Source organism: Monodelphis domestica, chromosome 2 (genome assembly GCF_027887165.1).
Source record: "Monodelphis domestica isolate mMonDom1 chromosome 2, mMonDom1.pri, whole genome shotgun sequence".
Lineage (NCBI taxonomy): Eukaryota > Metazoa > Chordata > Mammalia > Didelphimorphia > Didelphidae > Monodelphis > Monodelphis domestica.
The window spans coordinates 196364771-196377802 of record NC_077228.1 but is presented as its reverse complement, the minus strand read 5'-3'; the positions used below and the strand labels follow the sequence as shown (position 1 = coordinate 196377802).

At 37.5% G+C, this 13032-nt stretch overlaps 1 protein-coding gene across 1 annotated transcript; it reads right to left on the bottom strand.

Annotated features, from left to right (window-relative positions):
* Window positions 1–11819: 11819 nt before the first annotated feature.
* Window positions 11820–12494, bottom strand: LOC130456997 (keratin-associated protein 3-3-like). The gene has a single exon (XM_056814833.1). It carries the CDS (start codon window positions 12448–12450, stop codon window positions 12154–12156), a length of 297 nt encoding a protein of 98 aa, XP_056670811.1. The 5' UTR covers window positions 12451–12494; the 3' UTR covers window positions 11820–12153.
* Window positions 12495–13032: the final 538 nt, after the last annotated feature.

Genomic DNA, 13032 nt, shown 5'->3' with positions numbered 1-13032 from the left:
GTCAATTGAGAATTAAGTACAGGAGGTGATCTGTGGATTCTTTAAATCTCCACTTTTCCCTCTTGCCCTGGAATGTCAGGGCAATTTTCTTGCATAATTCCTGTAGAACGATGTCCAGGCTTTTTCTTTTGTCATGATCTTCCAGTAGTGCAATGATTCTTAAGTTGTCTCTCCTGGACCTATTTTCTAGATCTTCCATTTTGTGGATGAGGTCTTTCATATTTTCTTCAATTTTTTCATTCTTTTGATTTTGTTTTATAGCTTCCTGCTGCCTTGTGAAGTCATTTGTTTCTAGTTGTTGTATTCTAGTTTTTAAAGACTGGATTTCATCCCTGGCTTTTTGGTCATCTTTCTCCTTCTGATCTTTCATCTCATTTGCCTCATTTTCAAGCTGGTTAATTTTGGCTTTCGAGACACTGTTTTCTGTTTCCAGATGACTTATTTTGCTTTTTAAGTTCTTTCCCCAGTTGTCTTCAGCTTCTCTTAATTGTTTTTTGTATTGTAGTTTGAGTTCTTCCAAAGCCTGTGTCCAATTCACTGGAGTTTCTGGGTTTTTGCCTAGTGTTCCTTGATTGTCCTCTGTTCCATTCGCTCTTTGTTTGTTGCCTGGAAAGAAACTGTTGATTGTAATTTATTTTTTCTTTTTCTGTTGTTTACTCATATTTTCCCCTCTTCTTTCCCCCCTGTAATTGCCTGTAGTCTTGCTCCTCTCATTATTTCCAGAATCTGTGAGTTTAGGCTGTTCTGTCCTAAAAGGGTTTCTCTGCTCTGCTGATTGACCAAGTTAGGCTGATGAGCCCTGAGGTCAGATTTTCCCCATCTGGGAGCAAAAACAGAAAAGGGGCTCGGCTTCTCACTTGCCTGTAGTTTGTTGCAGCCTTTGCCTTTGGAGCTTAGTCAGCAAGGCTCTCAGATTAGACTGTTGGGGAGGGGACTTGGATCTTGAGCTTCCCTGCCCTCTGAAGGCTTCTTATCTGCCCTATTGATAAGATTGAGCCAGGGAGGAGTTGATCTGCAAAACTCATTGTGCCCTGAGGCCAAAACCTTGAGAAAAGCGGGGGTGGGGGGGTGGGGGGGAGGAAGATGGAATCTCTTGGCTGTACCTAGGCTGCCTGCTCTGAGCTTCTCCTCCACCTGCCACTATGCTGCTGTGTTCAATGCCCTGAGCCTGGCACAGCTGTGCCAGCAATGTACTCCCTCTGTTCTAGCACCCTTGCCCACCCAGAAATTCCAGCCAGACTTAGCACTATATGTGGGGGAGGGGTCCTGGGACCTTCCTTTTTCCTTCCCCTTAAACCCGCATGTTCTAGATTTCAGGCTTTTTGGGGACATACCTTTTAAGCTGAGTCCAGAAGGAGGGTTCCTTAGCTCTGTCCTGTTGTTATATTTGGTTTTCAGTCCCCTTGAAGCATTGGGCTTCTGATCAGGGAGGAAGGGTTTGCCAGAGGTCTGAACTTTTGCTGTCTCTAATTTGCCATATTGACTCAGCCCTGTTGAATTGTTTCTGAATCAGCTCATAAATCGAGTTCCTTTTTTTTTTTTTTGAGAGCCTTCTCAGATAAAAAGAAACAAACAAACATGGAAATGGCTAGTGGAAAATTTGCCTTTTAAGCATGTACATTGTTTTGCCTGCTACATGGATGCTTTGTATCTGGAAATTTGTGATTACATGGAATGGAGCTTGCCACTCTAGAATGGGCTTTGGTATTCTCTGTTTCCATTCTGCTTATAATTGCATTGAGAGCCCACTCTTCCAAGAGATCAAAGTAGTTTAGGTAAGAGTATGCTTTTGGTTTTAGGGTAGACATGTATTTTCTTTTTCTCTATCTTTTTGATAAACATCTCTGTAAAAACCAAATTGATTAAATAATACTGGGACAATATGGGAAAAACACCCTAGAATGGGAATTCAAGCAGATAGCATTAGAGAAGAACATCAATATCCCTTGGAGGAACTCCTGGAACTCTGAGAAAAAGATGAAGAAAGTCCTCTGGGAATGGGACTGATCAAGGTAAATGAGAATTGGGATAAGGGCACCAGAGTCTTTAATGGCTCTAATTGCTAATGACCTTAGGGGCTAAGGATATTCTTTAAAACAAAAGGTGAAATCCCAGTGCTAAGTAAGCATCTTCCTTATTGTCATGACACAGCAATAAAGCAATCAATCAAAGAAGCAGTTATTAAGCATGAACTATATGCTAAGGACTGGAAAATACTTCATTGGTTACTCTCAGATAGAGGGAGAGGGACCTGAAGCCATAGATTTTGAAGAGTTAGAAGGCCCCTTAGAAGGCATTTAATTCTAGTCCTAGTTTATACAGATTTCTCTAGTATAGATGTAATGTAAATTCTCTTCCTCCTCTTCTGGGAGGGTTTTAGTTTTTTCATCAATGAAATCTTCTAATATTCTTTGCTCCATTTTTTTTTATGAAAACACAGAACTGACAATTTTGACTTTGAAAAAGGAGTAATTTGAGACCATGTCTAGTAGTTGTCACATAAAACCTATTGCCTCAGTAACTGAAAGGCTTGTGACATAACTTTTTCTGATTATTTGATTTTATATTCACTAAAACACATAATTTCTGCCATTTCCTTTTGAGTTTACTATGATACTTATTTCTATTTTTAATTTAAAAAATGATGATCAATACATAGGGGCTTGATTTTTAAAAGCACAAAAGTAAAATTAAGAAGGTATTTGCTCTTTGAAGAACAGGACAATCTTTCTGCTTAAATTTGTATTTGCAGAGCTTAGCACAGTGCCTGGCATATGGTGATCACTTAATAAATGCTTATTGATTTGACATATACTCATATTTAAAATAATGTCTTCAGCTCTAAATTTGCCCATCTTGGATATATAGGCTTTATAAAAATTCTTTATTTACATTAATAATGCTTCTAAAGAAAAATGGCTCTAGAGTCAGAAATGACAAATTCTGCTTTTGCCATTGATAACCTATCTATGTGTCCTTTGGCAAATCATTTAATTTCTCTGGGCCTCATTTTTCTTATGGGCAGCTAGGTGGCACAGTGAGTAAAATGATGGACCTAGAGTCAGGAAAACATGAGATAAAATTTGACCTCACACACTTAACTACCTGTATGACCATGGGCAAGTTAATTAACCTTGTTTGCCTCAGTTTCCTCATCTGTCAAATGAGCTGGAGAAAGAAATGGCAAAACATCCCAATATCTTTGCCAAGAAAATCCTAAATGGAATCACAGAGAGTTGAACATGACTGAAACATTGAACAACAACAAAATATTTTTCTTATCTGTGAAATGAGGGATTCATAGGATCAGTAATTTAAAGATTAAATGGATCATACAGGCTATAAAGTCCAATTTCATTTGAAAGGTGACCAAACTGAGTTACAAAAAAAGGTTAAATGACTTGCCTAGAGTCATAGGGCTAATAAACATTTGAGATAAGACCCAAACATATGTCTTCCTGACTCTATGCACTGTAATCTGTCCTTTACAGAGGTATATATATATGCAAATATGTATATGTATGTATATGTGTGTGTGTATCTGATAATCTCTTAATTATCTTCTGGTTTAAAAATTATTCTCCCTTGAAGGTACCTAAGTAACTCAGTGGATAGAGCACTGTGTCTGGGATACTTATTTCTTTCCTATGACTTTTATTAAAACATGTACATGTATAAAATCTTAATGTTAATTAGTTTTATTTTCACTGATGTAATGATCTTGATTGAGTTAATGTAAAGATTCTCTAACCTTACAGATTTCAAGAATATCAGTTGGACTGATGCCCACAATGATACAAAGAGCCAATAACCAAAGATTTTGAAGAAAATGCATACTTGGGCTCTTGAGTATGTGGTCTAGTAAATAAAAAAAAAAAGTTGTTTTCCATTGAAAGAATACAAGGAATATATCATTATCATTAAAATAATAGTTATTCATATTAAATATATCTTTTCCTTGAGCTAATTTCTATTTGTCCGACAATGACTATTATCTGTGCAGCACCCTGTTTATATGGATTTAGTTTATGGTGAGAATGTCAATATTGACACACGTCATGGGGTCATACAGTTTGGTCTCTCTAGTAGTGTCTCACCTCCTTAGCTTTTGGACAAGGATCTCCCATTTAGCATACCATCAGTTAAATCAGTGTTAATAGATGGTCTGAAACTCATGTGATCCTCAGCACCCTCAGCTTCCCTGTCCACCATTCTGCTGCCATCACTGGGGAAGTCATAAGGAAATTGCACAGGATTGAAGACCTTTTTTCTCATTTTTATTTTTCAATTAGATTCAAGACAATATGCATTTATTAAGCACCTACTCTATGGCAGACAGAGGCATCCATAAAATGGATTAAGAGTCTATCTCAGACTCAGGAAGACCTGGGTTTATGAGTTATCTCTTACAGTTTCTTGGGAATGGAGTGGATCTAGTGCTTGAATCAGGAAGATCAGAATTTAAAACCAGCCTCAGAAATTCACTAAATGTATGCCTCTCGGCAAATCACTTAACTTCTATCTACCTCAGTTTCCTTATGTGTAAAATAGAGATAATAATAGTACCTATCTTCTGTTACCATTCCCCCTTTCAAAGGTGATCTACTCCCCAAGTCCATACCCTCTTTAATTCCTTTTGTGTTGTTCTCTTTCCCTGTCAATATTTAAGCTCCTTGAGGACAGGCACTGTCTTTCTTGTTCCTTTTATCTGTATCCCCAGTGCTTAGCACAATGTCTAGCACATGTTTTTTATTGTTTAGTCACTTCAGATGTGTCTGATTCTTTGTGACCCTATTTGAGGTTTTCTTGGCAAATATCTGAGAGTGGTTTGCCATTTCCTTCTCCAGCTCATTTGATAGATGAGGAAATGGAGGCTAGCAGGGTTAAGTGACTTACCCAGTTTCATATAGCTAGGAAGTGTCTGAGGACAGATTGGAACTCAGGAAGAGGAGTCTTCCTACCTCCAGGCACCCCCAAGCCTAGTGTTTTATTCATTGTGCCACTTAGAAGTTGAAGCAGTTTATTGCTGGGTCTGTAGTTAAAATCTTTTTTTATGACTTAGTGGAACTTACCAGAGCATGTTCTTCATTGCATGGTCCCAAAAGCCATCTCCAAGTTATAATGAGGCTCCAGTCCTGATATTTAGTCATATATAGTATATAACATTCTTAATAAGTACATGTCGCTTGCCTGACTGCCTACCTCCCAGGATTCCTCTGAGAATAAGATAAAATATTATTTGTAAAAATGCTTTGTTGTCTCCAAAGAACAATATTAATGATAGTTATGATTATTATCTCATGCATGATGTCTGTGTGATCCTGAACAGGCTCTTTAAATTTTCTGTGGTCTCACAGAAGTGTCAAATTCATGCAGTGAAACTCCCAAATAAAACTTGAACCAGATTAAAGTGTAACAAAGGAATATTTAACAAAATAAATAAAAATATAGCTTAACATAGATAATGCTGATTTATGGTTTTCTAAGTTAATATGGAACTTACAGAGATGTATATCTATTTCAGTTTGACTTTGCTACTTAGATAATTCTATAAGAATGTATGTTGCAGAGAAGGTGTCAATCTGCATTGTTAGAGGGAATTTCCTCACCTGGGAATTGTCTATATCAATGAACTCAGAACTCCAATCTCTATCATCTCTCTGAAGGTGATGAATATTGCTTGAGATACTAATGTACAAAGACAGAAACACTTCAAACTCCTGACCTTAAGGACTTTATGTTGTTTCTGGGAGATGGTGGAGTTACAATAAATACAAGGGCAATGAGGAGCTGAAAGAAAGCCTTCTGACTCTGATCTTTCAGAAACTTTATTTTCAAGGAAAAAAAAAACAAACTAGTTCCCTAGCCTGAAATTGACTAAGTCAACCAAACCTTGAATCTTATCAGATTCAAAGGTCCCTCCCTTGGCACAGGATTTGTCCAATTCAAGACCAATCCCACACCAGGAAGTAGGGTGCGTGGTCCCTCCCTCAGCATGGGATTGGTCCAGGATTGGTTCATTCAAGACCAATCCCATGCCAGGAAGTGGGGGGGGACCCCTGGGGCATGCTGGGGGATGCAGTTCCCCCAACAATAGTTTAAAATCCAGAGTAAGAAAAGACAAAATATATACAAATTAAATAAAAAGTAGTTTGGAGATTGTTGCTGGAGGTAACAACAACTGGAGGTAATGGGAAAGACTTTGTTTTGGAAATGGTCCTTGTACTGAACTAGACATTCCAAGAGGTGGCAAAGAGGAAGAAGAACATTCCAAACATTTGGATAGAGAGTCTATATACAATAACATGGTAGTAAGAGATGGAATGTTGTGTACAGGCTATGGCAAGTAAGCCAGTTTGACTGGTACATAAAGTGTATGATGGAGAATAAAATGAAATTACCCAGTCATGTTCCAGTCAAAATGAAATCAATCTGGAAAGAAAGATTGGAACTAAATTGAGAAACATTTTTATTTGGTAATAAAATACTTTACTGAGATTGTATGATGATGAAAACATAGTACTGTTTCCATTTCACAATTGTGAAAGACTTTAAATAGTAAACAAAGGGTTTAGTATTTTATCTTTATATCTTGTCTTTGAAGCAATAGGGAGCTCTTGAATCTTTTTGAGTAAGAGCATGACAAATTCAGATTTTTACCTTAAGAATAACAATTTGGCATGGGGTTAGGAGTTGGTTCAAAGAGATTAAAGAGTAGAAGAGGCTGGAGGAAGAGCAATAATTTATTAGACCCCTGAAATTATCCAAGTAGAAGATGAATGCCTCAGGTAGAGAGGTGGGCAGCTGCATAGTTTGCTATGACCAAAAGATTCTCTGTTGTTATTTGGTTGTTTCAGTCAGATCTAACTCTTCATGATCTCATTTGGCGTTTTCATGGCAAAGATTCTAGAATGGTTTGACATTTTCTTTTCCAGCTCATTTTACAGATGAGAAGTCTGAGGCAAACAAGGTTAAATGACTTGCTCAGGGTCAAACAGATAGTAAGTGTCTGAGGCCAGATTTGAACTCATGAAAAAGGCTTGTTTTACAGATAAGGAAACTAAGACTAAGAGAAATTAAGTGACCTGGCTGAGGTCACACTCATAAGTCACAAGTGAAGCAATTAGAACAGTGTTACCATCTAAATAATTTTTTTTCTGATCCTGATCCATCTCCTGCTGCTCTCTCCCCTCTCATACCTCTCTCCCCAACTAACTCATATTTTTAACTTTGAACAAATTATTTGACCTCTCTGGGCCTAATTCCTAACTCTATGCAATGGTGGGATTGGATTATATTCTGGTGAGGTTTGAGATTCCAAGGAACATAGACATAGCCTCACACAAAGTGAGTCTAACCATAGAGTTTATTGTATCACTTACAAGCCACAGAGATGTACTATCTCATATAGAAAGGGTGTAGAATACTGGTCCCATACTGCTTAGTCAGTTATTGTTTTGATGTTCTTTTGATTAAATACAGATACTTGGAGGCAGTGGAACACCTCTTTTTCTGAATTCAGGGAATTGCATCTATCTGCTCTCCCTCTCCCAACTTAGAAAGTTCCTAATCTTTCCCCCAATAAGAAATCAGATTATCTAATTTTGTATCCTGAATGATTGTCTTCTTTTAACTAATTGGTCTTATTTGATTGTTTTTATAGCATAAAAATCTGTCTCCTCTTGCTGAGAAAGCCTTGAAACTAATTTGTTATGCCATTGGCATGCATTGCTTTAAAAATGGATATTCTCAGAAGCTCCAATGTTTGTTTCTTCAGTTATTTCATCTTTTACTTGCCACACTAACAAAGTTAGGATTTGAACCCATGATCTCTGACTCTAAATCCATTTCCTCTTCCAACTGAACTGCAAGGTTTTTCTCCATCTTAGAAGATATTAATTTGAGTTTAGATTGATTAGTGATTGAACAGGTTGGATACTGTAAATCTTGAAATTTCTCAGACTTGTGAATGTTAAAAATTTCCCCATCGGGGAATTCTCAATTGGAACAACTCCCTACTGGGAACATTCCCCATTTTGACTGTGAGAACTCGCCAGGATCAGAAATGGGAGGACCTCTACTCCACCCGTACTTAAGACTGCTTTAGGGGAGAAAACTCCTTGCTAAACAATGAAAGTACTTGGACCCATGCTTATGATGAGGCAGGGAGTTCTTTGAGCCATGCCTGTTTTTAGAATCAATACAATGGGATGCTAGGTACCTATAAAGGTCGGGCAACTTGTAAACTTGCCAGGAGCAAAGAGGTGTAAACTTATTCAGAGGTTTTCTCTTGAGGGGATTAGTCGACTCAGCTGTGTTTTCTCTGGTTCAGATTTACTGAGGGGATTAGTCGACCCAGCCGTGTTTTTTTCTGATTCAAACTTACTAAAGGGATTAAGTCGACCCAGCAGTGTTTTTAGAATGGGTTGTCCTTTGGAAAATGTCTACAGTGATTGGTAGATGTAAGGACTTAGGGGAGGTGACATAGGAGAAAAACCTCTATATAAGAAAAAGCAGAATCTCTTGAGAAAAAAAAATCCTTTTGGAGGATCTCTGATGAGGATCATTTGGGAAGAATCCCTTGAGAGAGGCTCTGGAGAAGGGAAGCTCTTGGAGGACAATCTCTAAGGAGGTCTTGCTGGAGCCGTCCCTCTGGAGGCTCTGGAGAGAGGCCCTTTGGAACAGTCTATGGCTGGAAGGCTCTCTGGTGAAGTCAGCTGAGATGGAGCTGGCCTGGTGTTACTAGAATCCTTGTTTAGTCAGACCTTGTGGTGGGTTTTAAAAAACTGACTGATCTCTCTCTCTTTAGACTCAGGTCTAGGCCATGTTGGCTTAAGGCCCTTCATACTTATTCCTTTCTTACTCTTTCTCTCTTTCTTTAATTACTCATTGTATTGTTAATTAAAAATCTCTATAAAACCCAGTTGACTTGGGTATATTCATAATTGGGAATATATTCCCTGGTGACCACCTTATATTTGATTTAAAACCAAGACACTGTAGTGAAAACATTTTCTGCAGTCAAATTTACTCACCCACTCTTATATTTATCACAATTTAGTTCTTCCACCATTTAATTATAACAATACATGAAATTGTAGCTGCTCTGGGCTAGCATATGGAAAATGTCCAGCAATATTTCTGTCATGCTAATTTCAGCAGAGTAGATTATTGAGAATATCAGGACAAGACATCCTGACTTTTTTTTTCTTACTTTAGGACTTTAATGACTCTGGAAAAGAGAGAGAGGCTGACAACTTTGCAGCTCTGCTTCACTTAAATCTACTTTGCGTTCAAGTCAAGACATCACCCTGTGATGTCATTGGTCTTCTTCAAAAATGAAGGATGAATAGCAACAACTACAACAGGTCTAATCATGTCATTATTCTGCTCATTAAACAACAGTGATTTCTTATTACCTCTAGGATCAAATATAAACCCCACTGTTTGATATTATTGTTTTTTATTTGTTTCAGTCACATTTTTGTGATCCTATTTGATGTTTTCTTGGCAAACACACTGGAGTGGTTTGCCATTTCCTTCTCTAGTTTGGCATTTCCCTTTAAATGACACTTTTGACATTTAAAGCCCTTTATAACTTGCATCCAATCTGCTCATCCATGATTAGTATATATTATTCTCCTGCACATTTTTGATATGGATAGCTGTTTTCTTACTCTTCCTCACACACTTTAATCCAGCTCCCATCTCTTCCTTTGCAAGGCTATTGTTCATGCCTGGAATGCACTTCTTTCATTTTTGCCTCTTCAAAATCTTTTTTTCTTTAAAGCCCAGTCCTCAGATGTTTTACATGAGACCTTCTCCAAACCCTCAGCTTCTAGTGCCTCCATTATGTTGTATTTATTTTGTATATACTTGACATACTTTTAGAGAACTAGCTTCAAAGCTTGAAAGATAAAGATTCAAATCTTTTCTTTGATACACACACAAACTTTGTAACCCTGGGCAAATCACTTATTCTCTCAGTAGTCTAGGCAGATCTCTAAGGCTATAAGTTCTAGAAAAGATGCCAATGCCAATGTGAAGTTTCCTTAACTCAGAATTTTTTTTTAAAATTAAGTTTATTTGTTTAATTAATCAATTTAGAATATTTTCCCATGGTTACATGATTCATGTTCTTTCCCTTCCCTTCTCCCACCCCTTTCCATAACCAAGGAGAGATTCCACTGGGTTTTACATGTGTCATTAATCAAGACCTATTTCCATATTATTGATATTTGCATTAGTGTAATCATTTAGAGTCTACATCCCCAATCATATCCCCATCGACCCATGTGATCAAGCTATTGTTTTTCTTCTGTTTTTCTACTCCCACAGTTCTTTCTCTGGATGTGGATAGCATTCTTTCTCTTAAGTACCTCAGAATTGTCCTGGATCACTGCATTGCTGCTAGTAGAGAAGTCCATTATATTCAATATATATGCCACAGTGTATCCATCTCTGTGTACAATGTTCTCCTGGTTCTGCTCTTTTCACTCTGCATCAATTCCTGGAGGCCTTTCCAGTTCACAAGGAATTCCTCCAGTTCATTATTCCTTTGGGCACAATAGTATTCCATCGCCAACAGATACCACAATCTGTTCAGTCATTCCCCAATCAAAGGGCATCCTCTCATTTCCCAAATTTTTTGCTACCATAAAGAGCACAGCTATAATCAGATTTTCTATACCAATGAAATGGCAAATCTAGTCCTATCTCATTATTTTGAAAATACTTAAATATATGCATATTTTATCCCTTGATACAATACAAACTCTCGGAAGTCAGGGTTATTTCATTAGTTTGTTTTTGCTTTTGTTTTTGTTTTTCTCCCCAGTGCTAGTAATATCTATTAACATATAGTTGGGAACCCAACAAATGCTTATTTATTGGTTTATATTCATAAAAACCTAGAGCCATTTTATATTTTAAAAACACTATTGTTTCTATCTTTTGACAATTTATCAACTGGGTAATGCCTCAAGTACTTATATATTTATAATTTCACATGCAAATGTGAAAAATTCTCAGATCATTATTGATTAAAGAAATGCAAATAAAACAACTCAGATATTTTCTCATATCTGTAAGATTGACTAAGACGATTAAAGAGCAAAATAACAAATGTTAGGTCATGGATAAATGTGGTCACCTAGTGGAACTGTGAACTGATTCAACCATTTTAGAGAGCAATCTGGAATTATGCCCAAAGTGTTATAAAACTGTATATATTTTGACCCAGAAATATCCCTATTAGGTTTTTTTTCTAACCTGATAATGGAAGAATAAAAAGAACCAATATGTTATAAAATATTTATAGCAGATCTCTTTGGTGGCAAAGAACTCAAAATTGAGTAGATGTTCAACACTTGAGGAATGTCTAAACAAGTTATAGAATATGATTGTGATGGAATATTACTGAGGTATAAAAATGATAAGCAAATTAATTTTAAAAATCTGGAAAGATCTCCATGAAATTATAAAGAGTGAAACAAGCAGAACCAAGAAAATATTATATTCAGGAAAAGAAATAATGTTTGAAGAATGACTTGTGTATCTCTACCTCCAGAAAAAAGAACTGATAAAAATAGAAACAAGCAAGACATAGTTTACATCTATATCTATATCTATATCTTTGCATTAAATGATGCAGGAAGGGAGGGGAGAGAGAATGAGAGCTACCTGGGCATTTTAATACAATAAATAAATAATTAAAAAAAGATATATGCAAGCTAAAAAATGCTACTGTTTAGAAAGTAGGGAATATTCACAGTAAGGGTACAGAAATAACAAAAAAAAATCATAGACATTTGTGCTATGCCAGAGAGGGGAAAAATTTATTAGAAATTCAGAAGAAAACTCCTTAGTCTACAGGAAGACATAAAAGATTATAAACGAAAACCCCAAATACCCAAAATAATCATATGCATCAGTCTTAGTATCCTTAGAAGGGCAAGTGACATTCACTTGTCCATTTTCCAGGTTACCATTGGGGGCTTTGCTATTTCCTTTGCATTGTTGTTGAAAGTGGTTCTGCCACATGTGGCCCCCTTCCTAACAAATGATTGAAATTGACTGTGGCTACTGAAGCAGGTCAATACAGCATAGGCGTCTTGTAGGTGTTGCCAGGCTCTGGGCAAAGGCAGCCAGAGCTCAGCAGCCACAGGGGAGGCAGGGCTCACAGGGGCAAGGCTGGGTGTATGTGGTCAGGTCCAGGTTCTCCAGGCTTGGGAGGGGCTGGGCAGAATTGAGCAGGAAGCATGTGGGCACACAGGGCTGAGGGATGTGGCAAGGGGGTGGGCAGCAGTCACAACAGGTGGGCTCCAGCAGCCAAGTGGTATGTGGGCAGGTGCTGGGCAGGCAGACTCCACATCGGCAGCACTTGTCAGAAGAGCAGATGGTGGTGGCGGGTCCAGTGGGGACACTGCAGCAGCAGTCGTGGAAAGACATGATGTTGGGGATTTTTTTTTCCTGCCTAGTAGGAAGGGAAGATGGAGTTTTTGATGGTTTGAATGTCTCCTCTCTTTATGGGGCTCTTATATACCCTCCCCAGCAGGTGTTGTTCCAATCCCAAGGCTTCTTTCCTTGTTTCTGTTTGTTTTCAGATCAATTATCTCTTGATTGATTTGACATTTAGATGCCAGCAAAGAGTCTTCATTCTTGGTAATTACATTTTATTTGAGTTCATTGCTCTTGCTATTTGTCACTGGGGGTAAAGCTTTTACGAGGTACATCAAAGAGTGTGTTATTCCAACAATTTGCACAACAGCCCTAATAAGAAATATTATAAGTGACACATACCTAGGACATCTCAGACCTTCCCTAGGGTGCTGTTTGTATCTTCTTTTTCCTTTAGCTTTGGCTATTGCATGATGGGGAATGAACTTGGTTTGCTTTCATATAATTTTCTTTTAAAATTAGCATTTTGAAATGAACAAACCTTAATAAGCCTTTCTTGTTTTCTTAAGAGCAGGAAATATTAGTGACTTTTTTGCCTATGGGAAAAGCCTGATTATGGAAATCTGTTTTTAT

Coding starts and splice junctions, on each gene's coding strand:
- LOC130456997 (XM_056814833.1), bottom strand. CDS start 12,450: ATGTCTTTCCACGACTGCTGCTGCAGTGTCCCCACTGGACCCGCCACC.